Source organism: Leptonychotes weddellii, chromosome 2, assembly GCF_054177405.1.
Source record: "Leptonychotes weddellii isolate Sample4059 chromosome 2, ASM5417740v2, whole genome shotgun sequence".
In the NCBI taxonomy this organism is placed as follows: Eukaryota; Metazoa; Chordata; class Mammalia; order Carnivora; family Phocidae; genus Leptonychotes; species Leptonychotes weddellii.
This window is the reverse complement of record NC_138370.1, coordinates 16,927,600-16,951,905: the sequence shown is the minus strand read 5'-3', so window position 1 is coordinate 16,951,905 and position 24,306 is coordinate 16,927,600. Positions and strand designations below refer to the sequence as shown.

Genomic DNA, 24,306 nt, shown 5'->3' with positions numbered 1-24,306 from the left:
GTGTGCAAGCCGGGGAGGCGGTTGGGGGAGCAGAGCGAGAGAGAGATTCTCAGGCAGGCTCCATGCTCAGCGCTCGATTTCATCGCCCTGACATCATGACCTGAGCCGAGATCATGACCTGAGCCGAAATCATGTGGCTTAACCAACTGAGCCACCCAGGCGCCCCCGTGTGTGACTATTTAGATTTAAATGGCAATGATTTAAAATTAAACAATGTAAAACTCCATTTCTGAGTGGCACGTGCCAGGTTTCAAGTGCCCCTTTGCCACATGTGGCTGGTGGCCATCCTCCTGGCCACTGCAGACAGAGAACATGGTCGTCACTACACAAAGCTCGACTGGATAGACTCTTGGTCACTGTGCTCTCAGGACCCATGACGACCTCCTTTCTGGAGGCTTCCTAGTCAGAGGAGGCTTAGCCACAGGCCCCCTCACATTTGTCCTTAGGAGTAGCGTGAGCTGAAGTTTTGGGGGCAGGATTCCCAAAGGTTGTGGCCCGTGTGGCTTCAGCCCCATCCCTGTGCTAAGTGAGGTGCCTGAAAATGCGCAGGTCAGAGGGAAGCCTCTGAGCGGTGTCAGGTACGTTTCTGGCAGGTGAAACTTGCTCCTGGAGAAAGAGGCATTGCAAAATAGCTTGCCAGTCTCCTTCCTCAGCAGAGCTGTCTACACTCTGAAGTTTGGGGCATGATGTTCTCTCCAACAGGTTCAGAGGTGAGGGACAGCTTTCAGGAATCTTAGAAATGCCACTCCCTGGTGCTGCTGTTGGCCTTGGCATTCCGGGTGAAGCCAGAATGTTTTCTTCGAGTCTAGGCAGGGGCTTTCATGAGCCTTGTCTACATCCTGAGTCCCTCCACCTTTCAGACCTACACTGACTTAGCCACTGTGACCCAGATGATCTTAGGCCCTGGCCATTAGTGAATGCTTTAGCAAAAATCTCATGTAATTTCCCTTCCCTCCCACATAGCAAGAAGATGCGTGAGCAGAGTCTTTGAGATTTTGGAGTCACGTGTATCTCATTTCATTATCACCACACCCTCAGGAAATAAGTAGAAGCTATTTTACCATCTCTGTTTTAGAAATTATGATGCTGACACTGAGACTTGAAAGGGCAAGGTGACTTGTTCAGCGTTCCGACTGGTAGTGGGGAGAAAGAGTCCACTCCTGTTTTTCTGGCCGAGGATCTAATGTTCTTACTGCCCTGATCCATTTCTAGGACAAGGTGATGGGTAGCTTGATAAACAGGCAGAAAGACACTAGCTAGCATAACTGATGTTGTCAGGAGAACTGCTAACAGTTGTTCACAGGTAATCCCTTGTGATCCTCATTCTGGAATGTGCTGCACAGAATTGCCCACGTGCCCTTAGCGCCTGTTATTCTGGACAAGAACTGATACCATATTTCACATGGCAGAATGAAGATGTCTTGCCGTGATTAGCACTATCACATCTTCCTAAAATACTGGGTTTTGAGTTGAGATTTTGAACGGAAGGCTTCCCTTGAGCAGAATGTCCCATTAGGGTTAAGTGCTCTCTTTGAGTTTTGGAGCCAGGTCCTCATTCCTAATTTATGGGAAGCTCTCTAGTGAGTCACAGGAAGGCTAAAATATGTACTTCAACTTTAAAGAAACCTGGATCAAAAAGGGACATGACCTAATGTGTTGTATAATTTTCTCTTCTCTCAACGCCAAGCCAAGAGACCAGTTGGATTTTCAGTAAAGGGTTTAGCATTTATCTTTTCAGGCATGGGTGGGTTTGCAAAACCAAGATGAGCTGTTACGGAAGCTGAGCTTCCTGCTGCTGGCTCTGATTCTTTCAGAACATATGCTTCCCTGCTACCCACATAGAGAAACGTCTGGCATTCATTATGTTTGTATGTTTCCCAGAGTTTGATTGCAAACGCTGTGAAGCCTCTTTTTGACTGTTGTTAATTTGTGCAATTTTTGATTAAGCAACTGCTACATATGTAATCTTTATGGGGGGGCGCTATCAGAGGGGTTTTTTTCCTAACATTTTATTGAAGTATGATATATACGAAGAAAACTACACAAATTATTAGTATACAACTCAATAAATTATCCTCAAATGAATATACGCACGTAACTACCACCCAGGTCAAGGAGGAGAACCTTACCAGCTTTCTCATAGCAAAGGCTTGGGCACCAATTATATGTAGTAAAACCACATTAATGAACACTTTACTGAATATGGAATTTGTTGACATTTGGATTTTAATTTATAGCCTATTTAGGGTTTTTTTTTTTTTTTGAAACTGAATTTCCATGTGTTTAGTTTTCTTAAAGTAATGCTTGCCATCTACTTGAGTAGCTACAAACATGTTTGCAGGGGTCACATGTAATCTAAAATTTTTTAAATGAACTTCAGCGAAGTTTTGTTGTTGTTGGTAGATCGGATCTACTAATTACAAATATGTTTTTTCTGTTTGTTAAAGCAACTGGTGTGGTCACTTCTTTCAAAGACTGTTTTATAGTACAAGAAGTAAGACCACATTTTTGTGTTCTGGAATTTGGGTTGTTTACTTATTCTACTGACTTTGTTTATTGGTTCAGTTTCCTCTACAAAACCTTTAAATAAAAGTTGCTTCTAAATCTTCCAATCAGAAGTTTTCCTTAAAGGCTTTTGCTCAAAAGCTATCTTTACTATTCCAGGTTCTTCTCTCTACAAATAGGGATGTGGAGACACAGAGAATAAGTTGACACATCCAACGCCATATAGACTTAACTCTGTGTGAACATGTGGGTTTTAGATACAACATTGACCAAGGTGCCCCTTAACTAAGCCTGAAAGTCAATTTATCATGAAGGTGGCACAAATCCCCCAGCTTGATAGAAAGCCTTGGAAAAGATGGAGACTCACTGAGCCGTGACATGTTCCCTCTTTATCTCAGAGCCAGGGAAAGACCTCCATGTCAGTGAACTTGGCACTCATAGCCAAAGAACTCTTGGCCCATGAAAACATTTGATGTTGTGTCTAGGAATTCTGTCCCCACCCTAAAAATATCGTATGACTGTGGCACAAAGAGGGCTAGTGAAGGAGAAAGCCAAGAATAATTATTTGTTTCAGGAACATGGTGGGGAAAACATGGGAAACAATTTAACAATTGTTGGAGTATGATTAAGTTCAAAGATTTCTCTTAGCAATTGCCGTAATATTCCCTCACAGAATCATCCGGAAAACAGGATTAAATGTGCCATGCCAAGAACAAAACCCTCACCCACAGTCCCTTGACTATCCTAAGGAATGAACGTATGGGCAAGCCAGTCCTTGTTTCTCTCATTTCTGTAAGATCAAATGCCATCATGTAGAACTTAAAGTACAGGGAGAGTGATTTCAGGGAAAACAGGAGGATATAAGAAACTGACTGAATTCCCCAGCCTAGTGTTAGACAAGCAGAGCTCAGAACCTGAGACTGGTGGCTTTCTCGTCTTGTCCTTACTTAATTCTCTTTCCGCTGACCTTGGCAGGAATGAGGTCCTCTGGGCTGTGAGTAAGGACATGTGAAGGTGTCAGCATCCTCACTGGGCTGGGCCTCTCAGAGGCTCTGCTGTGTTGGGGAACCATTCCCAATGGGCAGTTCCAAGCATAGGCTTTGGGGCTAACTTCTCCAGACACACAGATGGTTCACAGGTGGTAAAATTGCTCTTTTTTTTAAAGATTTTATTTATTTGTTTGAGACAGAGAGAGAATGAGAGACAGAGAGCATGAGAGGGAGGAGGGTCAGAGGGAGAAGCAGACTCCCTGCCGAGCAAGGAGCCCGATGCAGGACTCGATCCCGGGACTCCAGGATCATGACCTGAGCCGAAGGCAGTCGCTTAACCGACTGAGCCACCCAGGCGCCCAAAATTGCTCTTAACGTAAGGAAATCAGTCTCCTTCCCTGCTTCCTCAGTGGGCTAATTCATTGGCCTGATTTACCTAATACCTTTCTGATTCCTTTAAGGAGATGGGAAGTGAAATCTTTTATACAAAAAAAGGAAAAGCATTAAAAACTAGCTTTTTCTATGAATAAGGACTTAGTATCTCAGTATATTGCCAGTTCCCTCTCTGTGCCCCGAATGTAAAAATCCTTAAAGCACTCTTACCTTGTTTCTTGAGAATAAATAAACCTCTATCTCTCCCTTTGCAGAGAAAGGAGAACTCTTTGTACCTTCTTCCAGTTACTTCGATGTTGTCTACCTGAACCCAGACAGACAGGCTGTGGTTCCTTGTCGAGTGACTGTCCTGTCGGCCAAAGTCACCCTCCACAGGGAGTTCCCTGCCAAGGAAATCCCGGCTAATGGAACAGACATTGTTTATGATGTGAAGAGAGGCTTTGTGTATCTGCAACCTCATTCTGACCACCAGGGGGTGGTCTACTGTAAGGCGGAGGCTGGGGGCAAGTCTCAGATCTCAGTCAAGTACCAACTGCTCTACGTGGAAGGTAAGCCCGCTCCTACCACTGCCTAGAGTTTAATCTCTTCCAGCTAGTCAGTATCAGGTACTGATGTTCCCAGCTATGGATGGAAATTAGGAGGCACAGACTGCTGTTCTTAAAGGCTCCTCTACTGTACTGACATTTCTAGAATTGCCCCTGACATGACCCAACCCCTCTTGTCTCCCTTCATCCACTGCTCACTCTGGTACTACCTCTGTGGGATGGATCAGCAATTCTCCAGTATTTTCCTCTCTGATGAGAGCATCCTCTTTGTTGTAACCAAAATCTGTGGTCTCCTAAGAGCACCATCCTTCCCCAACTCAAGGTCAAGTTCTTCTTGTGCCCATTCTTACTTCCTCACCTTCATCCTCTCATCCTCTGTTAAGAACCTCTGCTTCTCTGAGTGTCGTGGCTCCACCAGCTTTCTCTTCTTTCCAGTCACTCTCCTCGTTGGCTCATTGTCCTCCTTGTCTCTTCACTTTCTGGATGACGTCATTATCCACTTGGAGTTCATCAGGTCTGGTTCACTGACCACCTCATCCCTTCTACCTCAGGCACCCCTCCCCTCAGCTGCAACTTCAACCTGTCCTCAGCTACAGCTGCCCCAACTTGAGAATCACTCACTGAATCAGACGTCCAACTCCACGCACAGCCTCATCCCTGCTCAGACTGTTGCTTAGTGTTCAGTGACTCCTCTATGCCCACCCTCACCTCCACCCTCCTCCCCACATTCTCCAGTGCCCTCCTTCCCTCCCCATCCACGCAGCTGGGGGTTCAGGGCTCAACATTGCTATGCTCTCTGTTGGTGCCCTCAACTCCTTGCCCCTCACCTGTTCTCCCATTTCCCAGGGAAATGCCACCCTGGAGAACATGACTATACCCTTTCTCCATGATGAGAGCTACTGGAAAATCCCATGGATGGGTAAATTCAGTCTCTTCCAGTTGACCTCACTTCCCACTTCTTGACACAATTGAAGTATGCTCAGATCTCTCCATTAAAATGGAACTGTTTTTTAATGTGAATCAAATGTCTCTGGGAGTATTTTAGTGAGGAGTTTCAATTCAGTGGATTCATATATGAAACACCTTTTTCTTTACTTCCTTCAACTCTGCCATGTTGAAACCCGCTTTCCTAAGGGTAGTGAGATCCATTAATGATATCTCAGTCTACTCTATATCCAACAGGCACTTCGGGTTAGTAAGACAGTCTCATTCTAGTCTCTAACACTGTTCATTTCCCATTGTTAACCCCGCACTTGACCTGAAGTCCTCTCCTGCTCTGTCCACCAGCATACAGGCAGCACTGGTGACTCCAGAGTCTTGGAGTGGGGTTTTCTAGTGGTGGAGGGAGACGGTCTACCTCCCCCACTCTCCCTGCTCTGGTGCCGGCCTTGGGGGAGGAGAGGAGAGGCTACAGCCCAGAGACATTTGTTTCTTGGTAGTGTTTACCGACCTGGCTTATCATTGAACCCAACGGGACAGACGGTGGCTCCACCATCCTGCCATCCTACTTACTCAGTAGACCATGGCCCCCAAGTAACACTGCTGCCAAGTAACTTTCAACCCTTCTTGACCATCCTTAGCCCTCGGCTAAGGTCTTCTCTTTCCCATCACAGCCAAATGCCCTGAAAGATGCTCCCCATTCCCTATGTTTCCTTCCCTCCTACACGCTCATCTCTCTCCTCAGGGTCCCACCCAATCAGCTCTTGCTAAGGGACTCGGGACTCGCAGGCCATCAAATCCAGTAGACAAGTTTCTGTTTCGTCCTACTAGATTCTACCACACCTACGTGAAATGCCTCCTCCCTGGCTTCAAGTTTTCCTGATTTTCCCCCACTTTCTCATTCTGCTTTGTCAGCATTTTGCCTCTTCCAGCTTGTCAGTGGTGGAGGTCCATAGGACACCCTTCTTTCTCATGCCTTGCTCTCCTCCTGGCCAGCCTCAGCCATACCCATGCTCTGCTTCCTATCTGCTCACTGCTAACTCCCAGGTGAGTATGTGTGGCCCAGACCTGGGAGTCACTCTGACAGTCCTGTCTCCTTCCCAGGCCTTTTCACCTTTTCCATCAAATCATTTTCACATCCTACTTTTCGTGCCCTATTTCTCCCTATCCTTACTGCAAAAGAGAAGTCCAAACTATCATCTTCTCCTCCTGGTACTAATGCAACTCTCTTTTCAGTTGATTTCCCTTTTTCTTTCTCCATCTTCCACACCATAGCTGATGATAATTACAATTAAAACCATTTAGTAGGCTGCCACTTTTCTTAGACCTCTAGTCGGAATCTTGCAGTGGACTGAAGGGCCTTGCTGGACCAGCCTCTGTCCTTCTCCCTACCCTGCTGCAGCCTGCCTGGCCTTCGTCCACCTCACGGTGGGGGCTCTGCACACTGGGATTCCCAGGCCGTGGCTGCCTCCTTACTTCTTCCTCCATGCCTGTTAAACTCACCCTTCAGATTGTAGTTCAGTGTTCCCTCAAGCAAGGAGGTCTTTCTTGCTTTTCAGACTATTCTGAGCTTCTAGAACATGCTGGGCTTCTCCTTCACAGTTCCTGACACAACTCACGTTTTACATAAACCGTACAATTACTTGCTTAGTGTCTGCCTCCTCCCAGACCACGAAGAGTGGTCCCCAAGGGCTCAGAGACCACGTCTGGGTTGTTGGCTGCTGTAGTCCTGGCTCCTAGTCCATTGCCTTGCTCAAGGCCGCCATGAAAATCCCTTGAGTGAACTGACCCCAGTGAAGAAACGTTTCTGCATGCTGTGAAGGGACCGCCAACAGATGTAGTACTTGGGCCCTTCCTGCGGAATGTCCTCTTCCTTCGATTCACACATTCTCCTCTTCCCTCTGAGGAGACAGCCACACACCCATCTGTTCCTCTTCACCCCTTCAGTTGCCCTCCTTCCAGTCTGCCCCTTCTCTACCTTCTGCTTGCTCTTTCTCCACGCACCTTCTTCTCCCCCAACTTTTTTATTGCCCTTCTTATTCCGAGAACTTTTAGCTCCTCTCCTAGTGTAAATATAATGGCTGGGCCTGGGAGTCCTGGATGAGCTCCCCATTCTGGACCGTCAAGGAGGAGAGGAGGCTTCAAAGGACATGGGAAGTGGTGGGAGAGCCTAGGCCTGAAGCTGGCTGGGAAGCTGGAAGGCAGGCAGAAACGTTACAGCTTTGTTCAAAGAACAGAATATATCTCAAGGTTTGTCTTCAAGGTCATACTCGTGGATTTCCATCTCACCTTCCCCATCTCATGCTTCCTTTCAGTTCCCAGAGGCCCTCCGTCAACAACCATCTTGGCATCCTCAAACAAAGTGAGAAGTGGGGATGACATCAGTGTCCTCTGCACGGTCCTCGGGGAACCTGATGTTGAGGTGGAATTCAGGTGGATCTATCCAGGACAGAAGGTAAGGACTGTGCGCCCATCCCAGCCAGCTCTCTCAGCTCACGGTTTTGTCCCCCATCCCCACCCCTAAGTGAAGAGATCCAAACTTAAGTGCAACCAATGTGTGGAACTATGGTATGCGCCTGGGCTTCCTAGTTTTCTAAGACACTTCAGTATAGTTACAACTGGCGCTTTTTTTCAAGGACAGGAAAAGAAGTGGGTTCCGTTAGGCAGCTCAGCATACCCTTGACATAGGTTATTTTTCTTCGTAACCCTTAAGCAGGGATGAGACCTGGAAGGGAAAGGAGGGAGCCTCCCTCTTTCTCCACCCCCAATCCTGGGTCAGTTGGAGGCCACTTGGTTTCCAGCAGTGCAAACTCTACCCTGTGGTGAGGACATCCACCAGGTGGGCATATAAACCTAGGCCCTGGCAAAAGTGCTGTGAGGCCAGAGAGTATGTTAAAATAGACTTTCCGTAAGAGCAACAAGCTCACATTTAGCCCCCGTGCCTGTTTTGCTCACTAAAATAAACAGCTTTGCTACCACCATGGAATAACCCCTTCCTTGCCAGAAGAGATTTGGCCTCCTAAGACATACACAGCCCATAAGCCAGAAGTGTGTTGGCTATACTATGGTTGGTGGAAAATAACTCTACCCAGAGAAAAGTAGTTTCCTGGGACTAGGTACGTGTTTTTAAGAAGTGCTGTCAGTCACACTTTGAAGACATCAGTGATTTGTTAAGTTTTGTTTTTGTTTTTTTTTTATGAGCAGAAAGGGTATTTTTTAATACTGGTCATATTACAGTTACGTTAAACTAATCCAGAACATACTACATTCTTATCACCGAAGTTGGATGAAGCATCTTAAAAGTGACCCTCTCACTTTCTAGAAATAGGAAGTTATGTCATCTAGGGCATCATGTTATCCATCCTTGGGGTACAACTTTTCTCCCCACTGGAGTCCTTTGGCATATTTGACTATTTCTACTTCTCCCTCCCCCAAATCTGAACAATGAGGAGCTCTTATTCATTCACACTTGCTTTTAAATTCTGTGACCAAGAACTATTGAGTGGGCAATGTGAAGAGGAGAGCAGTGGAAATTTTTACCCATGTTTTTTTGCCTAATACCAGTTCCACATTCTTGGAGTTCCAAAAGAATAAATTTTATATTAAGTAGCCACATACTGAAGAGCAGAAAGAGCGTACCAAATGGTATAATGTTTATACAGCATAAAAGCTCCCCTGTGCTCTGCATACCAAATAGTCTTTAGTAAGTACGTATTTTGCACTTTGACAACACCACCCAATGGTGTTGGGTGAATGCGAGCTGTTTGTAGCAGCTTGTTGCTGTGCTTCAGTGCATGGGGGTGTCGTTCAACAGGATGAAAGGCCCGTGACGATTCAAGACAGTTGGAGGCTGATCCACAGAGGACTGGGGCATACCACAAGAATCTCCCAGAGCATCATGACAATCGAAGACTTTGAGACCACTGATGTAGGATATTATATTTGCACCGCTCAGAATCTCCAAGGGGAGACTACAGTTGCTACCACTGTTGAGTTCTCCTGACTTGGCAAATGAAGTATAATGAATTGATGGAAAGTTCATTTGTGTCCATGACCCGCTTTGGGGTTCTTTTGACTAATGCTTTGCCAGAGGCTGATGTCAAGTGCCAAACCCCACCCCCTGCCCTGTGAGTCAGACCCAGACATCCAAACTAAAAGGAAGTCTTCCAGTCTAATAATAGAAGTGTTAACTCCTCGAACAGAGAGCATGTATTTTGATTGCTTACCTATCTACATGCATTTCTACTTTTTATAATTAAAAAAAGCATCGATATTAACAACTTTATAGCCTCGTTTCTATTAAATGAGCAAGTTTTTGTAAAATATACAAAATGAGCTAAGTGTTCATTTTTAGGTTGAAGTACAGCCAGAAGGACTTGTTGGCAGCAATGTCTGGGTCACTACCCAAGATTCTATCTGATATCACAACTACAACACATGAGGATCTAAAAATGGAGTAATACATGGTTCAACTGTATCTACAATACAATACAAAGGTATCAAAAAATTACATAAACTTGCCTTTTTAAGCTGCTGCACTCAAAGTCCTACGATGAGTCATTCTAGAGTAGGTGTTTTTAAAAATTTAACTTTCAATATAAACTAGATTTCCAGATCAAGGAAGACTCAAGTTCATTTAGGCTTTTTTACCATCTTTAAAAATATTTAGACTTAAGCTGTTCCCATTTGCTTACCTTATTAAATAGCAGAAATTGTTAAAATCAGTCAAAATTTCTCCAACACACATAGCTGGGAATTCAGAGAAGCTTACCTCTAAGTCTAGCTCTGAGAGCCTGATTCCAGCCTGTGACTAATTCTGTCGTTGCGTTGGAAGCTCCTGGGGAGGAGACAGATGGTCACCTGGGTCTTGAGAAGGGCTAAAAACTGGGTGACACTTTGGAGGATGGAGTAGGTCAGAGGTTGCAATTCTTACATTGAATATTCCAGCATTATTTATTTGATCAAAGTAAAATACACTTTCCATCACTACAAACTGAGCACAACTACAGTTTACACATCCATATTTTCAAACGTGCCAACATTTTGCATCCTACGTGAAAAACATTTGGTTTGAAAAAAAAAATCTTAAAGTTCTGTTTCGTTTCCTATCTACTCTCCTGTTGCCTCCCATTCTCTGAAGATATTCTGTATTAATTGTGTAAAAGATTGATTTCCCCCAGACACCTAAATGGTATGGAGGACAATAAGGAACAGCACAAGATGTCCCATGTGTAGGAGATGGATGGCAAACCCAACTTTGGCTAATGGCATTGAAAACAACTCAGAAGGGCAAGCAGAGCGCTATTCCAGGAGGTGGCAGTGAACCCATATTCCCATTTATCAGAAGCAAACATGGAAGGTTACATACATAATAAACTGTTGGAGGTTAAAGGCTTCGGACACAATCACTAATAAAAACCACCATGCAGCATGAAGATCAGCTTGCTATTATTTAGTGTACATGTAAATGAGGACTCGAATATCCACCTCTAGTGTCCCGAATCCGTTCCTACACTACAGCGGTTATGTGTACAGCCACGGGACATGGGCAACACAGGTTAGTAAACACTGACGTGCAGGGAGAGGGAGAGGAAGCCACAGTTCTTCCTTCTACTTCCCCCTCAAAGTCTTAGAATGGGGGGAGGTAATAAGTTCAGAAAAGAAACTGAAATGCAGCTTGGAGGGAGTTGTGTATGCCCCGTTTTCCACTCATCGACTGACCGTTCTGCTCCTTTCTCAAGGACAGAAGGATTCCTCAAAGGGTACACGGAAACTTAGCATTCTCTTCCCCAAATGTTTTACTAAATACCACATCACTGCCTTAAACAGGCTGCTCCTACTCATCAATAAGCACGGAATCCTACCTTACGTCGTTCTACTAGCTAATGGCTTATTCTTCATTCTCTCTAGGGTCTCCCAAAATTTGCACTAGGAGATCCAGGCCTAGGTTTATTTGGAAAGTGGTTTTGGCACCTTGATGATGAGCTGGCTCTGGAAAAGCATATTCCTTGTCCCAGAGAAAAGTAGGTAGGAGGTAGAAGGCTTGCTTTTGTGGCTCTGGTGAGAGGGGGGGCAGTGAGGGATGGGTGAAGAGGAGGAAGGAGGGGAGGAGAAGAGGAAGAGGGGAAATGAGGATAATGGGAGAGCAGATAGTTTCAATATGTGGGAATAGCTCAGATCAAGGTAAAAATAAGGCAGAAGCAAATCCACTGGTACTGCCCTTTTTCTTTAGAAAAATTAGGGTTCTGTATCTGCACACAGCCTGAGAAAATAGACTGTTAGGTTCACATGGGGATGTTAAAAATCTACAGGAAAAAAAATCTAGTTTCAACTGACGTTGCCAAACACCAAAAGACTGCCAACAAGTTCCTCCCGAAGGATACAGAGCTGTAGAGACGTGGACGAGTCAAAGCCTTTCCTGTCATTACCGCTTCCCACGGTCAAGGGCTGAGCTGAGTTGGTGGTCGAGGATCTTAATTCAAGCGACGATCATTCCTCCTTCTATGGCTTTTGCAGAAGTGCATACACTGACTATTATTTGATTAGTACACACCCAGATATATGCAGCATTTGACTTTGAATACACAGCAAAGGAGGCAGCATCAGACACGACACTCTGTGCATCCATTTCATTCATACATCCCCAGTCAGACCAAAATAAAAATCACAAGAAGGTGTCTGTGGTGAAGAACATTATAAAGGTTATAAATCTTTATCTTAACAGGCCCCTGAGAGTTTTTTTCCCCTTATGCTTAGGTGAAAAAGGCAATGAACAAGACCCTCTTGTTCTTTAAGTGCTTTGTGCAACAGTGTCCGTGTAGATCCGTTCTGAGATCTTTGGGGAGGAGGCTCTTGGACGGGGTCCAAGTCTTCCTCCAGAGTTCCAGTCTCCTAAGAAGCCTCGGGGGTGGCGACTCTCCAGTTCCAGAGTGGTCATCACGCGTCCACTACGGTAGCGCTCGTGCCCATGAGCGTGGTTAGGGTCAGTCCCGCAAACCTGTACAAACGCTTTCAGTCTCCCAGCTTCCAGAAAGCGTCATCTGGGTGAGATGCTGGGGCTGGGGAAGGAGCCGGAGTTCCTCTGTGACTGGAAGGGGACAGCGGCGGATGTGGGGGACCTCTTGGGGCTGCACAAGTCCCCATTGTGCAGCTTCCACAGCAGCTCCTCGTTCTCCATGGACAGTCTCTTGTTGACCTTGGACTCCTTCTCTAGTGACTCCTGCAGAACGGCCTGCTCGGTGGAGAGTTGCCTTGAAGACAAAAAAAAGAGCCACAAACCACGTGGATCTGAGTTCAAAGGAACTTGAAAAAATTTGAGCCCCCGAAACAATCTCTCTGGAACAAAAGGGAGTCCTGCCCAGGGCTGCTGGGAATGGGGGCCGGGCTGCTGGAGAAACGCTGGGAGTGTGAGCGTAAGCCCAAGGAAAAGTACCTTTGGGGGTGAGTTCATAGATGGGTGGGTGACCCTACCACAGCTTTTCTCCATGTCTGATGACTGTCTTATGCTTGGGGCTGTTTCCTATTGGGTCTTGTGCTGCTCCATCTCTGAAAGCATTCTCAGCGTCAGTCTGCCAGGGACCACAGTGGTCCACACCACTGGTTCCAATCCTGTTGTCCACATTGTTGAACCACCCACAGTGTGGTAAGAAAGTTAACACTCGTCGTTCAAGGAAGGGAGGAGCTCAGGGAAAATAGGACCATTTTTACCTTGAAATCGCCATGTGCTTGTCCATCCGAGCTTTTAATTCCTCATTCTCCTGCTGGAATCGCTTCAATTTGTCAACCAACGCTGTGTTGTTGTCCACCTTGATGTAAACGAGAATGCCAACATTTATACATTAAAAAATAAAGCCCCTCATTCCCTCAAGCCCATTCCTGATACCAGCACACTTGAAGAGATTTAATTAAGGAAGGTTTAGTAGCATATCGAAATATCTGCACACGGGCATGCTGCAAAAAGAATCTAAAGCAGCAAAACAGTGCATCTGGATATATAATTTTTACAAATGTCTGCCAGGCCACTGACGCACCCAGGGGGTAATGGATTTGCTCCCGGTCACACTGTTTTAGAACTGCTACCCCCCCCCCCCGAGAACTGGTGCCCCACGCCCAGGGCAATATGAATGCGTGTGTGTGTGTGTGCGCATGCGCGCGCCTCTTTCAGTTTCAAGGTGGTAAAATGACAACAGCGGCTAGCCCGCACTTCAGCTTCCTATAGTCAAGTCTGGAGAAAAAAAATCCCCATGTTTGAAGAAAACTCATAGTAGGCCAACAGTTGACCATTCTTGGCCATGTCTACCATGGCCTTAAACGTGGTTTCCAGTTTCTCTGTAGCATTTACCTCGGGTGGCCACACAAAGCGCCCATTCACCAAGCTCTGTGGAGCACCAATTGAGAGAAGGAGCACTCACTACACAAAGCCTCCCTCCCCAGTTCAGGGGAAGAAACATTTGTTCTCCTGCTGGAGAACTTTCAAGAAAAACAAATTGATCAGGGGAGAGATTCAAGGATAAAATCCCAGAAGACATTTAATCACTTAACATGATGAAGAGCTGATTACATCCCATTACTTTCTAAAGGTAAGATTTGATTACTTGCTGAGATGGTGACATCACTAATCCCTGTCTCTGCAATGTATGACTCATCCACTCTGACTACGACTCTTGGTTGGGAGTCCTACTGTTCTTAAAATTTCTTATTATCCAGAAAGTGCTCAGAACAAGTCCGCCAGGTGGAAAAACTTTCCCAAAAATGAGACTGTAAGAAAAAGGGAGCCTTGGTATTTCCAGCAGTTACAAAGGAATTCGAAATAACACATGATGTAGGGCAATCTGGAATGAGAGACTGGGCAGGGATTGGCCTGATAGTATTATCTCATCCAAGGTCTCCTTTTATAGGAAACCAGCCCTTGTGTTGCCACATAGCTAACCATTGGCAGAGCTAGTTGTCATACCAAAGCTTTTGAACTGAGAAAGCCTCTTTGCTTTCTACAAGTCTTATTTTCTACAAAGGCTCTGAGCTTACGAATACAAGCATACCTCATTTTATTATATGTCACTTCCTTGTACTTTGCAGATTTTTTTTTTTAAATAAATTGAAAATCCGTGGCAACCCCATGTCAATCAAGTCTGTCAGCACTATTTTTCCAATAGCATTTGTTCTCTTCAAGGTCTTTGACACATTTTGGTCATTCTGGAAATATTTCAAACTTTTCAATATTATTACAATTGCTATGGTGACCTGTGATTAGTGATTCCAACTCACTGAAAGCTCAGATAGTTAGCACTTTTAAGGTATGTGCATTGATTTTTTTTTTTTTTTTGATAAAATGCTATTGCACACTTAACAGACTTTTATATGCACTGGGAAACCAAGCATGTGACTCACTTTATTGCAATACTGGCATCGTGGTGGCCTAAAACCAAACCCACAATATTGTTCACTGAGTTTTGCCTGTAGATAAAGTAACCATGGGTTTACCTGTTATATCAACTCTATGCTAACTAATACCATGCTACCTCTCCGGCATGGCAAGAAACAAAAATGTTTATGGGTCAACAATAACTACAATGTGTTGTTAACTTTATAGCAGAGCCTGTTCTTCATGTATATGGTATTTTGAAAAGTTTGGATGCATGAACGGCACATGGGGCAACAAATTATTAATAGGGTGATCTACATCACCAATGACTGTGAGATTAGCTGAGTTATCAGGCTTGATGGAACAGGATGACCTCTGGCAGGAACTGGTATCTATATTAGGTTAGGCCCGTTAATAAACCGTAAGAATTCTTTCCTTCCTTTAAAAGAAAAAATCACAATTGCCTGGCAATTCAAAGTGCCCATTTATCCAGATGGGGGCTTAGCCCTTACCTCCCTCCACAGTGAGGTAATGGTGTCTCTAGAAGAAAACTGAATCAAACCAAACACCAAAACCCGAACAAACAAAAAAAAAAGCAAACAAAGAGTGGCCTCCAGGTTCCCTGTTGTCCAGAGCTGGTTGGGGCTTGAATGAGGCACTCGGTCACTCAACAATGAATCACTCATAACTGGGGGACAAGGGACAGTCACAATGAGGCAGCTGGTACAGTCAAGGGCCAAGTACAGCAATGGCTGGGATCACTTAAGCTGCCTTGCCAAACCCTGTCCGCTTGGTGAGACTCTGGCTCCCAGCAGCCGTGCTCCACCTGAACACAGACTTCTTGGCGAACTTGTCACTGGCCGACGCTGGTGCTCTGTCCTAGAGGCCACAAACTCCACCTCATTCATATTTTTCATAATGTTTGCATTTGTCCAACCAGATTAATTTTATGAGAGCATGACTCTTCCGTCACATTCTAATTCACGAGAGAGATTAAGAATTTAGATAGCAAACTGAATTACCCTAATGTGATTCATTTACATATTCAACTGTTTGGGACATAAGACACCAGCCCAGAGTTGGTGATATATTTAAAGTACTGATTTTACATGATTTCAAAATTCTTCTTAGATGCATTAAGATTCACAGACCCTAAAACAGAAGCCTAATTTGTTTGTTGTGGCTTTTCCAAGGACCCAAATGCTGCTTTCTGTGTTCCTTGGGGGAAAAAAAAAAGTTCCAGAAGGCAGCAATAAATAAGCCTGGAGCAAACCCACAGAAGAAAATGTAGCCTCTTGTTGCCTTCTGCACATTTCTAAGCACTTGAGTAGCAGTTAAAACAACTCCATGGCTCTAGCTCAGAGCCCAGGTTCTATGCCACAGTCTTTGTTCTACTGGGTAAAACCCTGAAGAAACATACCAGTTTCTCCATTTTCATTAACTTGATGTCCTGCTGGTGGAGTTTCTCGTTCTTGATCTCCAACACGGCTTTCAGGCTTTCCAACTCTTGCTCCAGATACATGATCTGAGGGTTCTTCTGGAACAGACACAGCAGGACACAGCTCTGATTATTTAACCACACGTTGTCAAATTCTTAATAGAAAGAGTCTTTGATTAGATTTAGAAATTGGGCAAACAAATAGCTAGAGACTTCTAACCTTCTTACAGCAGCTTCAGGGGAAGAGGTGGAAAAAAAGGGTTAAGAGAACAGTAATCTCAAAGTCTTTGGTTATAAGAATGAAATAAGACATTTCATCTCTGAAAACAAACATTTCACTCATTTATCGGGAACTTAACAAGGGAAAATATTGGTCACACCAAATATTTTACTGGAAGAGGAAAAAAAACAAAAACATTGCTTACAATACAAAACAACTCTGGCTAGAGATGAGTCCATTACAAGTCCTTTCCTGGCGTTTGGAGGGAGAAAAGGGAACTGTTCTCTGCCAACCAAGTCAGTAACTGACCAGGAATGAAAAGGCAGTGCATTTACAGGGCTCTCTGGAAAACCACCAAGTGACAACAATGTCCTGAGTCTTCGGGATTTTTATTATGAGGGGACTATATTGAGCTGTCCAGTACTTCTCTTTTATTCTGTGACACCCGACCGCTATATGGCCTACAGCACATGCACTGGAATTCTGTCCAAAACAAACACTACATAAGGGGAGACATCCTCTTAGAGCACACCCCCAGAGTGGAATCCGGACTCTTTCCTTTTTTTCTGGAAATCCAAGTGAACCATCCAAAACGTATAAATCTACTGATCAGATTTAATGAGGGACTTTCTCAGACAAGCGTCAGCGGGGGTAGATCACCCAAACTATACTCCTGGGCAGTGGTTAATGCTCGGGACCAAGCCTTAGGGAAGAGCAGGGAATGGGTTCTCAGGACTACTTATTCAAAGCCGTCACTCCACAGGAGAGAGTGAGTTCCACAATGCAGGGCACTGGCTCAGGGAACATGCCAGAGCGGGAAAGGGCCGGGGCAGGCATAACACCCAAGCCTGCGAATCCAGGGTTCTTCTCCAAATTTCATAGGCCTCCAATACTCTCACCCTTTGACACAGGATCTGTTATCTTTAGGGGAAAAAAAGAAAACCATATCTCACTTTGTTAAAAGGAGACAGTATCATTTATTCTGTCCATTTTTAAGCTTTGAGCATTCACAGCCCTGTTCCCATCGCACCTCTGCCAACTTCTCTGCCTGCCTGGGCCTTCCTCAAATGCGCCCTCCCACAGCATCAGGTACACTCCCCCAGGGGGTCAGGCCTCAGGTAGCCCTGCTTTCCTCAATCTGTTTCTGTTAGTTTTCAAAAGCTGCTGCAGTTCCAGGAAGCTCTTTAAAATCTGTTCCTGGAACCACTTGTAAGGTTTACACCCTGCATGTAAGTCTAGATTTTTTTTTTTTTTTTTGAAATCGTTGCTTTGTCTAAGTACCTTCCAGAATAAATAGCTTTGAACATTGGCTATGACCTCATCTCAACTAATTGTATTCAAATGTCTAGAGGGTGTCCAAAGACATCCTCAAAAGATTTCACTGAGAGACCCAAGCACATGTACTTTTCGAGCTGGTAGATTTTAAGCAGCAAAAGAACTTTGCTTCTGCAGTCCCACGCACAAATATGTGGAAGGAAAATGGTGGTACTGAAGACAGAAACAGAAATTTTTTCTCAAAAGTAAGGTGGGGGCCAGGTGAATAAGGATACAAGTTGCAAGAGAAAGTTGAGCCTACGAGATAAATTTGTACTTTTCCAAAGTGAGGATTGCCCATATGACATACTATTCAGACATAAATAGGAATGAGGCGCCTACACATATAACAATATGCATCAACTTTGAGAACATAAGCTGAGTGAAATCAGCCAGACACAAAAGGCCAAGAGAACATGATTCCAATTATACAAAATGTCCAGAATCAGCAAATCCATGGAGACAGAAAGTGGACTGGTGATTCCCTAGGGCTGGGGGGTTTTGGGGGTTCGGGGAGGAATGGGTACAGGGTTTCTTTTTGGGGTGACAAAATGTTCTGGAAGTAGATAATGGTGACCAATGCACAACATGTGAACCACTGAACTGCACATTTAACAAAGGGTGAATGTCATGGTATGTCAATTATATCTCAATATACCAGTTAGTTTAAAAAACAAAACAAAACTGTAGTCTTCACGTGAAACCCTGACCCTCATTGACAGTTTTCTTATCTGCCCGTAGTTATCAGCTTAGACCACTCGCAATGTACGGGGCTTCATCTGTATGTCAGTTCTTAGGATTTCTAAAAAGCTACCAGTAAACAAAGAAGCCAGTTTAAAAATCACTCTGCAACATATGGAAGGAGTCCAAACCCGTATCATTGACCCTCACGGGCAGCTGAGCAGAAGAGAACTCCGTAGTGATGGAGAAGCATGCACAACTTACTAAATTTGCTTTCTCTCTTGATATTCTCTTTTGTTCTTCTGATTTCAACTTTTCATTTAAAGCATCATTTTCACTCTTCAGATCATCGATTTGTTTCTAAAACAAACAATGAAATGTGGAGCACAAGTTAGCAAGCAGACACCAGAAACATAGCAAATGTACACAGAAACATTACCCAAACCACACAAACCTCAGGAATGCGGATATCTGGGGCGGGGAGGAGGTGGGGGTAAGTGAGATTGACCCACCTCCAGCGATTCCTGCTTCTCTTGAAGCATATCCTCAAGTGACTTCTTTTCCATTTCATGGCTTTTCTTGATTTCTGCAAAGAAGGGATTTTTTTTGGAGGCAATGACATCCTATGAGATCACTGTATTCTACGGTTGTTAAAGCACGTAGATCTAAGAGTTGATTATGAAGCAGGAGGACTATGTCACTTTATATTTGTAAGATGCTTTTATAAGAATTAAGCTATCTGTTCTCAAATTAGCCCTATGAGGGGAGTAGGGCAGATATTTCCATTTCATGATGGAGAGCAGAGAGGCCCCCAGAGGCCAGCAGAAACAGAGCGTCCTCCTCAGGGGAGAGCGCCTCCAACACTGGCCTTCACCCCCGTGCTCTGGAGTTCCCGTGTGCTTTTCCATTTGCTCTTCATGAACCAAACAGAAGTCTAAAATTAAACCCAATCCTAGCAGGAAGGAAGAAGGACAATGTTTACTAAATATCAACCCTGGGTCAGTCACTTTTCGATGTTGTCGTCTCTGACTTCACACGACAGCTCTCTTTTTCTGATGAGAAAAGGCCTTTGCCAAAGGTGAGCCCGCCCGTTCTCAGCCCATGTCCACACGCTTCTCTCTGGGGTGCACGGAGCTTAGCATAACAACTTCTGCTATCCTTTGCGTTCTTAAAGAAATGGCTCCTTCTTTTCCTTCTACTTTGGCCTTTCCAATCATGATAAAATAATTCTAAAAATACTCTTTCTTGACTCCAACCAGGGCCATCTCCATTTCACGACATCGTTGTAGTGCAAGAGTGTTGGTGAGCAAGTGTTGCTGAGCACCGATCCTTTACTGTGGCCAGGATACCAACTAACACTTTTAACTTCCCAGGACTTCAAGTGGTAAAGAACTACTACTACCAAAAAGGCCTTTACGTTCTTTAAAAGTTCATCCTATTTCTGAAATGGCTGGCATTTGTGACAAACTACTATTTGCATCCTAAGGGGAAAAGGACATCTGCTAACAATGAACGATGCAAAAAGAAAGCAAAAACACTCCAAACTGAATACCACAGGGTATTCTCTGGAAGGAAAAGCTACAAATCATTTCCGTTTTAAAACATACCACGCTGTTCCATTAGACCTGATTCTATTTAAAAAAAAAAAAAAAGCATTCTTGCCTGAAAGGGAGGTTTCATAGGTTTTTTTTAGCAATTCGATTTTCTCTGAGTGGCTGGCTTCGATTTCCAACTTAGAGGTTTCATGGGCAGCATTTAAGTTGTCAAACTAGAAGAAGAAAAAAGAACAAAAAATTAAAAGTCTTGAGTAATAAGCAACAGTATTAGGAGACTTGACACATAAGCATGCATTCACGGTAAAGGCTGCCCAACACATGAAAAGAACAGGCCAAGCTGGATCTGCCCCTCCCAATTCTCCAGCCTGTTCCCCCTCAGGAACACCAACACACAGGTTCTCCACGGTTCACTGATGCCAACGGCCCATCATAAGGAATGAGGCTATGTTTCACAGTGACAGGACCACGTACAATCCATGCCTGTCATATTGGTCTTTATATCCTCAGTCCCTAGCTCATGCCAGGCATACAGTAGGCACTCAACAAATACTTACTAAATGGAGAACTGATTTTAAAAGGAAGCAAGAAAATTAAAGATAAGCTTATGATATACTATTACATGAAAAATATGGATTATTGTCATTTTAAAAAAGAAGAAATGCAAACCAATCATTTAGCAGTGTAACATCAAAATGCTCACAAAGGGATTACTTCCAGGTAGTACGATAAAGTTTTTTTTTTTCCTTAACTTTTCTTTCTTTTTTCTCCCTTTTTTCACTCTTACTTGATCGTAGAAAAAAATTAATTGAAAAACCCCTTTTCACCTATTTAAATAAAGAGAAGTTCAAAGGAAGTTCCTCATTAAACAATTAGAATTTAAATAAATAGCCATGACCAAGAACATGCTCAGGCTCCAAAGCACAAACCTGCTCTTGCAACTGAGTTTTATACTTCTCTGCTTCTTCAATGTAAATATTCTGGAACTTTTCACACTCCCCGGTGTAAAATTCTTTAAGCCGATTCTCTAGCTCTGATAGATCAGTCTGGTGCTGCTGGTTTAGCTTCTGGACAAATCCTTCATAAGCTATTTGCAACTCATTCCTGGCTTTTTCTAATTTCTCACAGGTAGATGAAGCAGTGACTGAAAAGAGATAAAAAAGGGAAAAGATATTTCATCTGCGAAATTCCTAAATTCATCACATTCACGCATAGCTGTGATGATTCTGGAAATATTAACACAGTACTCTCAGAGTACTTCATTCTCTCTTGACCAGATTTTCAAATGTAATGGTATAAAAGTGAACAATAAATAGGAACAAGAGGAAATGGTCGCTGGCAGCAAAATAAAACCTCCCAAACCAAAAAAAAAACAACAAACAAAACAAAACCAACCAAACAAAAAAAAACAAAAAAACAAACCAAAACAAAACAAAAAAAACGAAAAACAAAACCCCCCCACACAACCACCTAGCAAGAAGTAACAGAAGTACTTGAGAAAAACCAGGTTTCCAAGGGAGGATCACCCTTTTGTGTGTTGACCAATCAGTGCAGGGGCCATAAGGAGAGGAGGCTCTGATTGGCCGAGGCGTCTCTAAGGATGGCCAGCCAGTAGGGAGAAGCTAAGACACAGAGGGAACAGGGAAGATCAGAAAGAAGAAATAAATGGATTTTAAGCTTCGTCTTAATTTGAGCTGATTTCAAAAATACAGTAATAAAAACAAAGTATTAGAATATGTTGAACACAACCAGAGCATACCAACTTTAGGAAAAAAAAAAAAATTTTAAAAGCTACAATATATCAAAAGGTGATTATTTTTAAAGGCAAAGTGATCTGAAAGGCATAATTTAAAATCGGAGCATCTTACTCTTCACCACCACTACTGAAAACACATAATGATTAATAATACATCGCAGAACTTGCACATAAATGCATACCCACCCACACTATAATATATCCTGGAAGATCCCTATAATTTCTCAGAAGCTTGACTTTTGCCTTTTCCAGCCTTCCTTCACTGACATTCAAAACAGGTGAAATGAGTGATACTCTGTCAGGAGGATGCATGTTCTCAATATCCTCAAGTGCCCATGGACTAATATAAAATGAGTACTGGTAAGTCAGTTGTGAATCCTTACCTCTCTTTTGGTAAGGAATATATATTTCTGCAGTTGTAGAAGGAATAAGAGTTTTAGGGCAAAGAAAAGGAGAGTTTAGCTTAATGATCATTCTACTTAAGTAATGTGAGATTGGCTGGTTTCTGGGATGAATTTCCAACAATGAGGTAGACTTGTTTTCTTGGGAATATGCCATGTGGTAGTAGAAATATTAGTCACATGTCCCCTATTGGGATTCTTTCAGAGGCAAAATGGACTATATTGAATAATGACAAGAATAGTGTCTGCTAAAGAGAACCATTAAAATTCAAATAAATCCACAAATATTTATTAAAGGGGAAAGGAACATAAAAAAAAACAAAAAAAACCTATTAGGGCGCCTGGGTGGCTCAGTTGGTTAAGCGACTGCCTTCGGCTCAGGTCATGATCCTGGAGTCCCTGGATCGAGTCCCGCATCGGGCTCCCTGCTCGGCAGGGAGTCTGCTTCTCCCTCTGACCCTCCCCCCTCTCATGTGTTCTCTCTCATTCTCTCTCTCTCAAATAAATAAATAAAATCTTTAAAAAAAAAAACAAAAAACAAACAAAAAAAACAACCTATTAGTCAGTGACTGGTAAAGAATGGGGGCTCCCTACACAGTATCCAACCCTTCCAGAAGTCCTGTGAGAACCTTATTACTGAATGAACAAGGAAACCAACAGAGGGTAAATCATTTGCTTATAAGCACATAGCTAAGTAAGTGGCAGAAGACTGGATTGTGGTAAGCAGTCTGGATTCTGACGATCTGCATCCAAAGCCTGGGCTTCTCCCACCCCACCCAGCTGTCTTTTGGGCCAGAAACTGGTGAGAAACAACATGGAGCCTCTCCTTGGGAGGCTCGTTGTCTAAGTGAGAAGACAAGACCTATACTTTTGAGGAGAACAGTACAGGGCAGTACCTAAGGGTCCAATAAATGGCACTCAAAGTAGTTGACATCCAGCGAGTATGGTATGGAAGGTTCAGTCTGCAGATTAAGACAAACTTTTTTTTTTTTAATTGTGGCAAAATATATACAACATAAAATTTACCATTTTACATCATTTTCAAGCGTACGGTTCTGTGGCATTAAGCACATTCACACTGTTGTGCAAACATTACTGCCATCTAGCTCCAGAACTTTTTCTCCCCCAAAACTCAAACTCCCTATTAATTAAACAGTAACTCCTCAATCCCTCTTCCCTCCTCCTCCCCTGGCAATCACCACTGCTACCTTTTCTCTGTGAATCTGACTCTTCTAAGCACCTCCTATAAATGGAATCATACTGAATTTGTCCTTTTGTGCCTGGCTTATTTCACTCAGCATCAGGTCTTCAAGGTGCATACATGTTGTAGTGGGTGGGAGAACTCCCTTCCTTGTAAAACTGGATAATATTCAATTGTATGTATAGACCACATTTTGTTACTGATTCATCTGTCAATGGACATTTTGTTTATCGATTCATCTGTCAAAGGACACTTGGGTTGCCTCCTACCTCTTGGCTACTGTGAATACTACTGTTATAAACATGGGTGCACAAACATCTGTTCAAGTCCCTGCTTTCAGTTCTTTTTGAGTATATACCTGGAAATGGAACTGCTGGATCTAATGGTAATTCTGTTATCATCTGAGGAACCACCGTACTGTGTTGCATAATGCCTACACCATTTTATGTTCCCACCAGCAGTGCACAACGGTTCCAATTTCTCCACATTTTCACCAAAACTAATTTTCTTTTTTTCTAAGCCAGCCTAGTGGGTGTGAAATGGCATCTCACTGTGGTTTTGATCTGGTCAGCAGTTTTTTAAAATTGAGCCATACGAAAATGCCATTCTGATACTGAGAGTGACAACTATTCTACCACAAGCCAATGGTGGGAGACCGCACGGTGTGCCCTTGGAACTAGAACATTCACAAGGCAGAACAATGGGAGATAGACCTAAAAAGGTAGATGGAGGCCAGATTATAGCGATCATCAAATTCAGTCCTGTGGAACTAAATTTTAGAAGTTAATTTCTTTTCTTTAAAAGAATTTAGTGAAAGATAATGACTATGCTGACGGTCATGCAACACTCTTTTTACTTTTCCTTTTTATTGTACTGATTATTTACAAAGGTGCAAAAAAAAAAAAAAGATTCAAGTAGGCAAATGTTAGGGATACCTGGGTAGCTCAGTCGGTTAAGCGTCTGCCTTGGGCTCAGGTCCTGATCTGGGTCCTGGGATCCAGCCCTACATC

The 24,306-nt window shown here is 43.6% G+C and overlaps 2 protein-coding genes across 2 annotated transcripts in view; one reads left to right on the top strand and one right to left on the bottom strand.

Annotated features, from left to right (window-relative positions):
* Positions 1–9,651, top strand: part of PDGFRL (platelet derived growth factor receptor like) — a 62,565-nt gene extending 52,914 nt beyond the window's left edge. The window contains exons 4-6 of the mRNA XM_081808080.1: positions 4,142–4,435; positions 7,687–7,826; positions 9,186–9,651. Of these exons, the coding sequence (XP_081664206.1) occupies positions 4,142–4,435; positions 7,687–7,826; positions 9,186–9,374 (623 nt within the window). The 3' untranslated portion in view covers positions 9,375–9,651. The remainder of the gene's footprint in view (positions 1–4,141; positions 4,436–7,686; positions 7,827–9,185) is intronic.
* A 654-nt stretch (positions 9,652–10,305) lies between these two features.
* Positions 10,306–24,306, bottom strand: part of MTUS1 (microtubule associated scaffold protein 1) — a 132,023-nt gene continuing 118,022 nt past the window's right edge. Inside the window, exons 8-14 of the mRNA XM_081812887.1 lie at positions 20,868–21,107; positions 20,048–20,153; positions 18,898–18,971; positions 18,650–18,745; positions 16,153–16,269; positions 13,079–13,176; positions 10,306–12,621 (exon numbers count right to left, since the gene is read on the bottom strand). Of these exons, the coding sequence (XP_081669013.1) occupies positions 12,408–12,621; positions 13,079–13,176; positions 16,153–16,269; positions 18,650–18,745; positions 18,898–18,971; positions 20,048–20,153; positions 20,868–21,107 (945 nt within the window). The 3' untranslated portion in view covers positions 10,306–12,407. The remainder of the gene's footprint in view (positions 12,622–13,078; positions 13,177–16,152; positions 16,270–18,649; positions 18,746–18,897; positions 18,972–20,047; positions 20,154–20,867; positions 21,108–24,306) is intronic.